General features: G+C 45.3%; 1 protein-coding gene across 3 annotated transcripts in view; it reads left to right on the top strand.

Moving 5' to 3' along the window:
* Window positions 1-13,673, top strand: part of trappc9 (trafficking protein particle complex subunit 9) — a 95,406-nt gene that overhangs the window by 64,600 nt on the left and 17,133 nt on the right. For all 3 annotated transcript variants that reach the window (XM_086136496.1, XM_086136495.1, XM_086136497.1), the window contains 2 exons: window positions 1,602-1,755; window positions 3,600-3,690. In XM_086136496.1, coding sequence (XP_085992622.1) covers window positions 1,602-1,755; window positions 3,600-3,690 — 245 coding nt within the window. The remainder of the gene's footprint in view (window positions 1-1,601; window positions 1,756-3,599; window positions 3,691-13,673) is intronic.

The following is a 13,673-nucleotide window of genomic DNA, read 5'->3' as shown; positions in this document are numbered from 1 at the left end:
CTCATTGGGAGTCATGAAAATGCCAATGAGATACGGGCTCCAAACAAGAAACTAGGATCTGTTTTCATGGACAAATGAAATTACAAACTGTATGCAAATTTGGCTTTCGTTTGTGCGCAATCATTTTAAGAAAATCGAGATGCTAAGTGCTCATCCGTCTCATCGCCGCCCGCGCGCCTTCCTCAGCCGAAGAAGTAAAATCTCACGAAAGGTGTAATCGGGCGAGACGAGGAGGTGAAATCCACCGCAGCGCTCACCGCAGCGCTCGCCGCAGACGCGTTCCTCGCTGGCCACTTTTCGGCACGCAATTTGTTTTTGAAAGTCTCAGAAGGGTTTAGATTGGTCTGCGGTAGCCTAATCCTGAAAAATCATGTCGCTGGGAAGAGATGATAACGTGTTGTGCTTGCAAACTTTGGCCTGGTGCTTCTCTCTTGGTGTAACAAGTAAGTTGATCTTTCCGGGAAGCTACAGAAAGGAATTGGTCCTTCATGGGATAGCGTTATTTTTATACCCATTATTGTTACTTGGCATTCGAGGAAATTTTATTTTGGGGCGAAAATGAACAATTAATCGATGAAAAAAAAAAAAACGTTTCTATACCAGCTGCCTGGAGTATTTGAGCCATAGTGTTTAGTGCACGACAAAAACTGGCTTGAAAATTAATGGACAATGAGGCACTCTAAAGCGGCTACACGAGTGAACCCTCGTAAGAGGGATGTATTTTTAGGATTGAGGTACAGTTGGCGAGCTAACAGCCGGCTGAACGCTGATCCGAACCAAGGTGCTGAAATAGATTTATAGTGTGGGGGGGGGGGGGGGGCGCTTGCCGGGTCCCAAATGCAACTCTGTGCCTTTTTTAACGCTATCTCCACAATTGATTACTACGTAGTTCTCAGTGAAATAAAACTTTTTTTGTCAAGGGTTTTTAATTTTCCTTTATTTAGGACTGAACTGCTTTGTTTGCTTAGTTATAAACTACGCCGTATATAGAATGTGGTCTATGTCCATTTTGCAGGAGTGCAAATCTGTCATGAATGGATTTCATGAAAATCTGACTGATGCAGGTTCCAGGAAAAATGCACTAACCTGTTCGCTTCCCTCGTGTTAATGTGTTTGGTCTTGTTTGAAGTGCAAATGTAACCGCGTTGTTCTCTGTAATTACTTGAAAGACCAGCAGCCCCCCACAGGCCGGGCCAGACGGTGTCCGTTTGCCTTGTTGTATTTTTAGTCCGGGTGTGTGCGATGTGTTTGAAAAATGGAAAAAGCAGCACTCGTTTGAAAATGGGACTTCAGTCGTTGACCTAAGGCTTGTGTCACTAATCTTCAAAGGTGACTGGTTGAGTGTTGTTCTGCTGTAAGATCTGCAGTTTAGCCCCCTCCCCCCCCCCACCCCCCTTATTGTTTTGAAACATCATTATCTCATTTTTGCTGCTTTGTTGTAAAGGCTCCCAGACGATAATTGCAATCTTTTTTTTTTTTTGCCTCTGTGTCCCTTTGATGCGTTTCATCAATCCTTCTGTTCTCTGGTGGTTTGTAATACGTTCAGGGGCGTGACAGATGAGATCATTCTTTTACTCTTTTTTTTTGTCCCCCCCCTCCAGGATGGCCATCCAGGTTGACAAGTTTGACTTTGAGAGTCTGCCAATGCCCAACCAGGAGACAATTCACTTCACTAACACCAAACAGCTGGAGGAGGAGCGACAGCACGCTCAGGGCTGCCAGATCAACAGCAAGCTGGGCATCTGTTGGAGCATCATATCCTTTTCGGCTCGCTCAACCTTTGCCTGACGCAAAACACCTGCAATCATTCTTTATTTGTATCTTCGTGATTTAGCGTCCTCAGCATCTTGAACCACCTCAGTTCATGAGGAGGTGATTGATATACAGTATATATATATATATATATATATATATTTTTTTTTTTTTTTTTTTTTAAGGTGGCTAGTACATTGGGAGAGTCAGATCTGCATTGGCAGTCAGAAGAGTGATAAAAGACATCTGGATTCTACATCTGGAGGCCCTCTGGCCAGTGGGGAAGTTGTTCCTCAGCGCTGACAGATGGCAGAGCTTATGGGCTCCGAGCTTGACACTTTGACACCGTGAAGCGATGTTCTCGTGTGTCAATCTTAACGTGTAGCCATTACTCACGCCGACCTTGTTTTGGGCCTCTCGAAGATAGACTTTGAGGCAGTTCAATCTCTAAGGCGGCGGTGTCAAACTCAATTTTAGTCGCGGACCACACCGCACTTCTAGTTTCCCCTCAAAGGGTTGTTGATCAAACCAAATAAAATAGATCGTGTACAAGTACAAGATCCTGATGAGGTGCATCAATTTCTTTGATGACAGTTGCCGCTTGATTAGGTTGCTTTTATGTACATTTTTGGGGGTTTTATCTGGCCCCTGGGCCTTTAGTTTGATACCTGTGCCCTGATTTCATCATAATGACGCTAAAGTTTGAATGTCTTACTGAAAACTGAATACACTATCAGTCCCACCCTGAATGTAGGTACTGCATAAGTAATGTAACCCCCGAGGACAGACTCAATATCAGGACGGTGCTTGTGTTACTGATGAAATGGAAGAAATCTTGCTTGGTCATAGTGCGCAATTTAACTCGATCTAAATAACATCAAGGGCAACTTGCAATTATTTTGGTTTTCGGGATGAAACCTTTGACCCGTAGATGTTGCTGGGAGGGAAGTTAAAGGATCAGAAATGTCACAAGAAGTTACTGTCGGCCTGCCAGACACGTGTTTTGGTCCTCGAGTATTCACAGCCCTTGTCTTGAACCTCAAAATTCGATAATAACTTGGAAACCATTTGAGAATAATCCGGTAGCGTCAATTGTGAAAGTGACGCTCTGTGAATACTTTTGAGATGCGTTGCACCCATAATGACAAACAACCGCACACGGCTGTCGTCACACGGCCGTCGTCACTCGACGCGATGTCTGAGCCCCGAGGAACTCATTTTGTGAATTAAGTTCCAAAGTGTCATTGTTTTCGCCGTGACTTTGCGAAAGGTTCTTGTTTGCCGTACGGCTAGCTCGCAAAGGTTAATCGAAGTGTGTTGTTCACTCATATCCCACATCCAAATGTCAGCTGCGTTAGATGATCATTGTATATTATCTGGATAATTGCTCTCTGATGGCCGTATTTGGTCCGGTGCGATATCGATCAGTTTGTTACTACCTCTGGAGTCAGGTTACAAAAACATATTTACCAAGAGCCCTTGACATTTTGAGGTGAACGCTAATAACGGTAATAACCTAACATTAGTTTGTGTCATTTAAAGCAGCGGTTCCCCCAACCACCGTGGGACATTTGGCACCGAAGCTGCGCAGAGAGAATAAACCAAACTGGTTTTATGGACCAGCAGAGTCTGAAAGGCCTATTATTTTCACAATCAGGTGCATCTGCACGCGCAGGTGTCAAACCGCGTATCCGGCGAACGAACCGACAGCCATATACTGTTAAATTGGAGACTTCTATTTTTGACTTTCATGAAAACGTGTAAAATCATCAAACCTCTGTGCAATGCTGAAGCAGATCAATAAGACACAAAGTTTTCTTGGCAGTTTCCCTTGACCACAAAGCCACCCTTCCCTGCGGCGCCAAGGAGAGGCCAGCGTGGAGGGAGTCCTCAACCAGCTGGTCCTGGAGCACCTGCAGCTCGCCCCTTTGCAATGGGGTGAGTCTCATATGGCAAATGCCACGTTTATTTGTCACCGCGAGAAACTTTGCTTGCGATTGCGATCCCTGGTTATCCAGTCACCTCATTAGCTGTCACTTAGCATGTGAAGCCCCGCAACTGGTCTCAAGCCATGTTTGTATTTGCATACGTAATGGCCTGCAGTCTATTTTGGAGAATTAGAGAGCAGCTACTCTGTTGTGCGAACCTCCGGAGACGCGCCGAGCGCTTTTTTTTTTTTTTCCTGGTCGCACCATCTGCGATCATCATCTGGAATCACTTTCGATTCGCTGAGGATTCGGCGGGTTTATTTTTCAGAGATTCACGGCAGTTTTGGGCAGTGCCAACTTTTTGATTCATCAACTGGGGCCATCGTGATCTTTTCCCTACACAAAGAAAGCAATTTACAAAATGAGGGATCAGATCAAGTTTATGGGGCGGTGGAAGAGGATTTTTTTTTTTTTTTGAAGACAGAGTTGTGGAATTCGGATGAAGTCACCAAGATCCTCCCTCTTTAGGGTAAAGTCTGGGGAAAAAAGCAAAACAAAACAATTTTTGCTTCTTTTCCCTTCCATCGTTATTTCCGTAAAGTTGCCCTCACGCTTCCAGTCTCGGCCTTACAAGCCCTGCTGATTATATGAGCCAAGTAATTTGCCTCAGCCCATTAGGATGCCTTTATCTGTGTTGCCAAAACTATTATAGGCTCAATTACGGATCTAATTCAAGCTTTTCCCCTGCGCCTAAAATGCTAAGTCGGATAGGATGCGTTTGCTCGCTTTTTCTCTGCTTCACACTCATAGGATAAAATTAATAAGCTCTGCTTGCCAAACAGTTCGTTTGTAGTTGCAGTTGTTGAAGGGGTGTTTTCAACAACTGCAACTAACAAAAAAAAAAAAAAAAAGAAAATCGTTCTGTTCAATGTGTCTGTGTGTGCGTGTATGGGGTTGTTTTCCACCTTTTGGCAGTTATTCAGAAAGAAGAAGCTGTTCCCAGGCCATAATGATACTCTCTGTCAGCAATCCCCACGTTGGGTTAACTTTTTTTTTTTTTTAAACTTTGTTATTCCTGCTAAGAGCAAAGTATACACGTCTAAATGCAAAGCCATGGGAATTTTTTTATTTATTTTTTAACAATTCAGGCACATATTTTATTGCGAATTCCTTCCTGCAGAGTGGAAGAGATTTCTTTTATTTAGTTGAAAAAGGCGCTGCCAAGCTGCAAAAAGGAAGGCGTAAATAAGACCGGTCTCGCTTGAATCGATGATGTGAATCTTTGCTTGGTTTCTTGATTAATTCCAATAGATTTCTGCCGAGTCTTTGCGATTTTCAGCTCAATTTCATTTTCCACCTCAGCAATCAAAGGCCACTTGTCAGACCCACTGTCCTTCTGTTCACAAAATTTAGGTGGGAGCGCGGGGGTGGGGGGGTTAGAAGAAAAAAGCCCAGCAAATTGTATGCATCAACCATTGATTTCATTGTGTGAAAGGGTAGACAGTTTTACAAACTCACTGAATGCCAGAAGCTTAGTCTCGGAAATGCTCGGCTAATGTTTTTCTGAAGGTTACTGTCTGACTGCTTTTATGATCTCTGACAACATTTTATTGCACTCACAGTCACCGTAAGGTGGTACTCTGCCTTGTCAGAAGAGTAAGGTGGAAAAAAAGAAAAAAAAACCTCCGTCAACAAGTGCTTTAAGGTGGACTCACCGTGAGGTTGCCATATTTCAAAACAAAATTCAGCGCTCGCCTTGTTTTTCCATTCATCCATCTGCGACTTAGTCTTGAAATAGTTGCTGGTTAAACTTACGGAAAGCATTTACAAATCATATTTCACGTACGGGTTATGCATTCCGCTTTCTCGGGTCTTCCTGACTTCCGTTGTTGTACTTGTTTTCTCCCAGCCCATTATATACCAAAACGAGAACACTATAAATCAGTTTGAATTGCACCACGGTTTTTGGACATTTTATCAAGCATGATAAAGTGTGCGACAATATGACTGCAAACTTTAGTCTGTAAAAAAAAAAAAAAAAAAAAAAAAAGTGGAAATATAAACAGTACAGCAGGTTCACAAAAATGCCAAAGAACTGCAACATAGAAACCCTCTTTATAGCAGATATTATTATGATTTTTATTACCCCCATTTGTTTTGTTTTTTTACAAAATCCCAATGACGTGCTTTTGCCAAAGGACACACCCAATTTCTTGCTCTTTCTTTATTGTTGAAATGAGCAACCTAGACTGCGCAACTAATGACAAGAGTCCCGCCGTTGTTACCATGACAACAGGTGGCCATACCTCACCTGCCTCTCGTCATCTCACCGGCAAGTGTATGCTTAACAGGAGGCCGGTGAGTGTGCGGGCATTCTGCAAAATGTCGCGAAAAAACCTTCAGTAAAACTTTTCTTCATGTTCACTTTATTCTTATTTTTCGTCCCATCCACCTCGCTCGCTAAAAGTTCACTTTTTTTTTCCCCCACCGCCAAAATGAAAATAATGAGTCGATGTAAGGTTGAAATGAATTGTAGCTGTTGCACAAATTGCATTACTGAGTGGAATTTAACACGCGCCAAGGCGTGAAATTGTCTGCTTGAGAGTCGCATACCTCATAATACATATTTAAATTGTGCTTTTGAATGTGAATGCTGCCCCCCCCCCTTCAAAAATTGGTTTTATCGTGTGAATCTCAAGTGCAAATACAAAACCATCCAATCCATTCAACAAAAAAATGCCACGGGGCGTAACAATCCCACCGTCACACATCGTTGCGGTCACAATGCCGGAACGGAACAGGTGCTTTTATTTGCCTTTTACAACCTGCCGTTATGCAGATAAACTTATTGATTCTAGAGTCGCTGGTCTGTCATCTTGATGAAAGGCGAAGTGGTGTGCCTCGTGATGAGGCGTTACTAGATCGACTTAGTGGGGTGTTGCTAAATACACATTCAGATGGCCAATTGGATCGCGGTGATGCTTGCGTAGTTTGCACGTGGCCTCACAGACTTTATCAAAGACTGTAGCAATACAAAATATGCGAAATGAAATCGATTTGCAATTTCAAACAGCCGCATAGTGCTCTCGCTGTTTTGCTTCGAGAAGCAAAACCGCAATCCCGCATACGGACTTTGCACCCCCCCCCCCCCCCCTTGCCGCCCTCCATCGTTCAATGGAATACAAATTCACCCATGAATGGAAAGACAAATGTTTAACCTGGAAGAGAGATGGAAAGAGGAGGATGGGGTGGGGTGGGGGGGGGCGCCGTAAAAGGCGAAGAGATAATTTAATAAGACGGCACTTGTGGAGCGACTCACACAGTTTCAGTTTTATTCAGCCTCCTCTTTTGTCCCGCCCCGCTCACACAGATGGACATTTGGCTTTTGAGTACACACAGGGGATTCTTGCCTCTGTCAGGTGCCCAATTGGCATGACTGATGCACGTTGGCAAATGATGCTGCTGAGTAGTGTAGCCCCTCCCCCTGCACAAAAAAAACAAAACCACTCTTTGACGTTGATGGTATAGGGGCCGTACAGCCCATATCTCAGGGGACTCGGTACCAAAAATGCCCGATAGGTCTTGTTCAGCTTGACTGGATCCCTTACGGCTGGTGTCCACCAACGAGTTTTCGGATTACCGCCACGACAGGCACCAACTCTTTTTAGGCTCCAGCCCCGATAGGCCGCCTTCACAATAAAGGCGCCTAAACATGGTCCACCAGGACTCAATGTTTGCGGAACATCTCCTCTAAACAAACTCTTCCATGCATATGCAGCGCCGTGCCGACCTAATTGGTGCGTAGAAGCTATCTGTCGATAAAGTATTAGGAATTTTATGGCCACCTCGCCCGCTTTGTCACTATCCAACTCCTGGAAGAGAGAATCTTAAATTTGCAACGAGAGCTGTCCATTTAGCTGATTGATAGGCCCGAAGAGGAGCGCTGGCCAAGCAGAGTTGGATTTATCTGCTTGTTTTTAACCTCTGTCAATCTACCCCACTAAACATCTCCTCCTGACGGCAATAGAAAGCCAGAGTGGGCGTGCACGCCTTTTCCTCCAGGGGATTTTCATCTATAGGGGGGGGGGGGGGGGTATGGCTGACTCAAATGGACTATATGTTTGGTCTCTGGACTGACACACTCTGAAGTTTAATTGGAGGTTTTTCAAAAATGCAGTCATCTATTGAGCTGGAAGTCAAAGCGCTACCATAAACAAATTGACATTATCTTCTCCTGAGTGTGCGAGCCGTTCCACGCATGACCCCTCGTGTTCTTTTTTGCTTATCAGCATCAGAACTAAGTTTAGGGGCGCCAGAAGCCAAAATTTGCTGTCAAGATAAAAAGTACGTAATGGAAGGGGGTCCTTTCGTAAGTCCCTTTGTAAACTGTTAGCGTGTCTGATAACTTCACTAAGGTTGCAAACTTCTCATTTTTCATTGCGGCAAAGTCCTTCTGACACAGCATTTGTGTCTGTTTACAGGCCACTTCCTAATTGGATGTGATTGTTTTCCACGTCACAATCGTCCAATCTGCTCGGCCAAACGGCAACGTTGACCGTACACAAGGAATACGCCCTCGTAACTATCGAACGGGTTTAAAGGCGATGACTCTCGGGAGGAGCGGTGACTGTGAGCAGACCTCTCACCATAGGACAATTGCTCGGAAAAGATATTTTAGAAACGTCAAATCTGGCATGTTGTGAGTAATCTGAAAAGAATTGCTCAGTTTAGGTTTGATTTTGTTGTGTGTGTGTGTGTGTGTACTCTGCTTTAGAAGAGACGACACAGACTCTTTCTGGAATCGCCCATCTGACTTTCCTCCCCACTCCCCCTTCAGCGTTCTGTCTCTGAGTGGATGTCAAGTTAGCGCATTTAGCAGGCTTGGAGCGTCCATTTATGAGACATTCATCACGACTACAGAACAATTCGGGCTCTCGGTGCTTCAGTGGACATTTATCAGCACTTCTCCCGCTTGCCACCGTTGGTACACCTCATAAGATCTCATTCATTGAGACCAGAGGGATTCGTTTCTTTCGTGAATTTCACTGTGCTGTGTTCAAAGCGCTTTTTTATTTTATTTTTTTTGGTTTGTTTTTTTAATTCTTTGGGAGGCAACAAAAGTATCCCCGGCGGCCGCTGCCTTCTCATCCGTGGAAGACGGATTACCTGTCATCTCTCAAGGCAACAAAATCAAGTCTCTCATGTGTCGTCGCGTGAAAGTCCTCGCGCGCCCAGCCTCGCCTCGCTGGCTGCCACATTAGGAGCGTCGCCAAAAAGAGGGAGTATTGTGATTGCGGCTCTCTCACCTGTGCGAGGAAACCCAAAAAAACAACAACACTGCCACGTTATTACTCGCGGAGAGTATGCATCATCAATCCTCATCAGGCGCAAACACAAACAGATCATCGCTTGGATGCCTTGTTGAGGCGCCATGAGTGTTGGCGGCATCGGGTAATGCCGCGAAATGATGGAAAGGCTTGTTTTAAGTGCCGCATCTCGGCGGCGAATGCAAAATCATAACATGCAAAGCAGTCGAGTCTGGAATACAAATGCACCTTGCCGGACCAGCTAACGCTGAACACCGCTACTCGCTTAAAGCACGGTTCGCACGTGCTTCCTGCATGTTGTCGCATTGATTTAAAAAAAATAAAAATAAGGCGCTGTAACCTTTGAAGAAACACGGCGTGCTACCTTGACCCTGTGTTTTGAAGAAGAAGAGAAAAAAAAAAGGCAAAATAGCAGTGCCTTGACTTCTTATTCTTGAATCGACTACGCCAGCATTTCAGAGTGATCTGGCTCATCAGATGATGATGTCGCTTTTCTGTGGGGCTGTTTCACAAGCCCCAGGGCGCTTGGCCACCTGCAGGGCTCGCCAGTCTGTTTGACAACGGCGAGTCATGACACCCCCCCCCCCCCCCACCCCAGAGACGAGTCCTTTTTGCCACGCTCATCTGTCACCATTGATCTTCATTAATGATGCTCTGGTGCCAAATTGAGTCATTCTCCGTATGTCTTAGTTATTTGCAGAATGCCTTTTCGTGTGGGTAGGAAGCCAATAAAATTGGAAGATAATTGGCTGTAAATAAATTAAGGCGGGAAAGTACAGAAAGTTTCATCTCAACGTCCACTGCGGGCAATCTCAAAGTAAGTGTTGATTGTAAAACGCTACTCCTCTGTCCAGACACCGTCGGTCGTCGAGAGGTTCACGTACCTTTCACGCAGCTGGCGTGGGATCAAGACCCACTCGATTCAGTCTTTCCTAATCCCCCTTTGATTGACTGGCGATCAGTCCGGTCCGCCTTTCAACTGAGCTCACCTGCTGTGCCCCCAAATGGGATAAGTGGTCTAGAAAATAGACATATTACTCGAGCCAAACATTGATTTCCCTGAAGGGTCTTTTCTCTTTCATACACATTCTGTGCATGGCGATCTACAACCGAATGTTTCGTTAGCACATGATTGCATTTTAACTGGACATCGTCGGTTTTGTGTCGTCTGTGAGAAGAGTATTCACTTTATTCATGCGGGGGGGGGATGTCAGATTTATGTCATAATCCTATCAAGAGCTTTTCATTGGCCGTCATGCTGACCATGCAGCGCTACACTTAATCTTCACGTTCGGAGCACTGGCGCTTCCCGATCGCTGTCGCATATAGTGGACACGAGCTCCGACGGGGATTCTTCCGAGATAGGTTGAGCGCGATCCTCCGTGCTGGAATATCACGAGCAAGAAGCGACGTCTCGCTGTAAGAAAAATGCTTTAGCGGTTGACAACCTATCATGGGGCGGGGGGGCTTAAGGGCCACAGAACATCGCCGCTGCCTCTCCTGGTGCTCCTGCAAAGCGCAGGAGAATGTATTTTTGGTAACACTTAATGAGAATACATTGTCACTTTTTTTTTTCCCCCTCCCCCAGACCTTTATTTGCATTTGCTGGCCAACTCGCGAGTTCTCACAGGCGCCCACAGGCGGGTAGTAACAAAGTCGTGTATGACACGTTTAAATCTGGCGTTATTGCCTCTAATGGTGGCGACGATAATTACCGAGTTCACAGAGAGTATGATCATGAAAGTTGCGTGGAATTAGAATATAAAGCTCCATAGCGCAAAGGGGTCACAAGCCATCTCATAATTAACCGGACGCGATGATTAACATGACGCCAAACGGGATACGGACCCCATTGAAATATTGAAATGGACCCAAAAAAAACCCCCAAACTATATTTGAATGAGTCTGAATTGATGAAAACTGAGAACAACCGCCATAGGAATCATTTACGATAATCCATGAGAATGTTCAACACGGATAAGCTTTGATATCGCGCTGTTTTGACAGGTGTCAATCTGTAACGTTGCCAGGCACACCTGTTCCAATTGTTTGAGGGCAATTTCAACTTTGGAAGGATTTTTTTTTTCTGCTCCTGTTAATTTATCCCAAGGCCTAATTACTCAACACTGTCTACAGTGGCATTTAACTCAATATCCTTGATTGATTGATTGATTGATTGATTGATTCCTCCCCTCTCTCCTCCGCATTTTGGCTCCTAGGATAATTGGGCCCGTCAAACCCCTCCGCCATGACAAGGTGACGGCTCAAGGAGGGGGGGGGGGGGCATACAATCATCCAAATGAGAACTCTTTCAGGAGTTGATATCAAACAGGTAGCCCTCCGCGTGTCTTCTGCTTCAACGAGTATTGGCCACCCCCTGGTCAATAATCTCCAGTGCACTGGGGAAAGATTGCACACCCCGTGGTGTCTACCGTGCCTATCTGCCGCTGCGCATTTGAATGAGGCGGCTTCAGCAATTCTCCCTAGGTGCCCCCCCCCCCACCCGTCCTTGTGATTAGAAGAAATGCGATATGCGTACAAACAAAACGCTTCAAACTCTGAAGGCAACAGCGTTGACGACCGACGTTAATTAGAAGGGCGTCCTTAACCAGGTGAGGGTGGAAAAATCGGTGGACGAGGGCTCATATATTCTGTTTGCTCTCAACACACGGGGGACCTTCTATGCCTCTTCCATTGCGTTACGATAGGCACAGTTGAACATAACGATCCCACCTATTGACACCATCGCGCAAATGGTGCCGAGGGAGGCCCTTTCATCATAAATATCAGGGCCTTCACTCGGAAGTTGCACGTTTGGCTTCACTCTCGGGTCTTAACGTATGACATTGAGCGTTTTAACGATTACAGGTTAAGCCGATGATTCCCAACCTGTGTGCCATGACAAATCATCAGGTGTTCAATGACAATCATCCAATTTCACCCGTACGTTCCGAAAAAAGATTTTATTTGCTCCAAATAATGCCTCTTTGTTTTTTATCTATTGATGCTAGTGATGTTAGAGTGACAGGCAGAACAATTAAGTGTATTTCCGTTACAGGGCAAAAGGTCGGTGAACAAACGCTGGCTTGAGTTGGTTGCGTTTCTACTGAACGGTTTGGGCGTCTCCATCCGTGGCCTTTCGGGATATGACAACAACACGCACACGGCAATTTCTTCGCGGCCGATTCGCTGTATGTCCTCCTCCTATCAAAGTGGGCCGGCCCTTTGTTCTCCCCTTTTGTCCGCACTTGTCATTGTGCGAAACACCTGGTATTTCAAAACAATCGCGCTTTGACGAGTAATTATAAGCCGTCCCACTTGCTCGCCGGGTCTCTTTTCAATGCGGCATTGTCTTCAAACGCTGTATGTTCCGGTGGTTCCCGAAGGCAACCACTGCCAACCGCTCCAGGTGGTCCAATGATGTAATGCCATTCCCACCAAGCCGTTTGGTCAAGTTTGTATCGTGTTTTGGGTTTTTCTATTGATAAGCGTGCCCTAACAACCAAGTTCAGAACTCCTTTTGCTTGCGTAGGATGGATAGGACTTCTGGATTCTCGACGCCGATGTCTGTAATGAGCATCCAAGATAGGCAATCTATACGCGGTTGTCATCCTCTCGTCTGTGAGAAAGGGAGATGAGCTCGCCGGCTTACGGTTAACGGGTGCACCCCTCCCACGGGGAGCCTGTGTTGTGCTGTATACGGTTGCAAAGGTTAAGCGGTGAGTCAGAAGCGGCGATGACAGGTAGAGCGACGAGCCCCGGCCGAGCCGATGCGGCCACGCTCCGTGCTGCACGCGAGCGCTAGCGGCTCGCTTGACAAATCAGATCTCTTCCCTCTGTGGCTTTGCATGATGGTGGTAGCATCCATAATGTTACGATGAGGTAAGGGGGAGGGTTCCACTTTTCTCTGACCACAGCTTTTCTCGCACTGCATACTCCCTAAAAAAGAAAAAAAACAAGCAAAAATTCAGTTCGGAAACCTTGTCGGATCATGCCAGGGTGATCAAAGCGAGCGGATTGCTGATCTTACGTCATATAGAGTACAAGAACAGGGCTGTACCGCGGGAAAAAAAACATTTTGATAACTATCACAATCATTTAAACCATAAATATATCGCAATTTATGACATCGAAAGGGTTTACCGTTTCCGTTTTACCTTAAAACATTGCCCTGAAAAATACACTTGCGGCAAAGACTCTCCGTACCTTTGACTCAAAACCCAGTCAAGACTTTGCGCTTCCCCGACATCCAAAGCTCGACTCTCTCAAGATGACTCACACTACTGTACTCCTTTCCTATTTGGACGGCTTGTGTCATTTTAGGGCAAATAGATGAATTTTTGAATCTGTATTGGTTACTCTAGTTGAGCTACATTTTGGCCACAGAGTAATTTTTTAATTTTTTGGGGGAAATTACTTGTAAATAACTCCACTTCATTGTCAAACTTTCCAGAGTGTACTTTTAATCTCAGTGGGCAGTTGTTCGCACATTAAAAAAAAAATGTTTTTGCATCTATCATCCAGAAAACAAATTACCAGAGACTGCGTCACGCTATTGTGTCTATTTGATACAATTCAATTCCATTACAAATGCATCTTGACATCCCCCCCCCCCCCCACAAAGGCTTTTTCTCACAATGACAAGTCCTAACCACAACTCAATCCG

The sequence above is a fragment of the Hippocampus guttulatus genome, chromosome 18, assembly GCF_054856545.1.
Source record: "Hippocampus guttulatus isolate MCC_2025c chromosome 18, RoL_Hgut_1.0, whole genome shotgun sequence".
Lineage (NCBI taxonomy): Eukaryota > Metazoa > Chordata > Actinopteri > Syngnathiformes > Syngnathidae > Hippocampus > Hippocampus guttulatus.
This window is presented reverse-complemented; position numbering and strand designations above follow the sequence as displayed.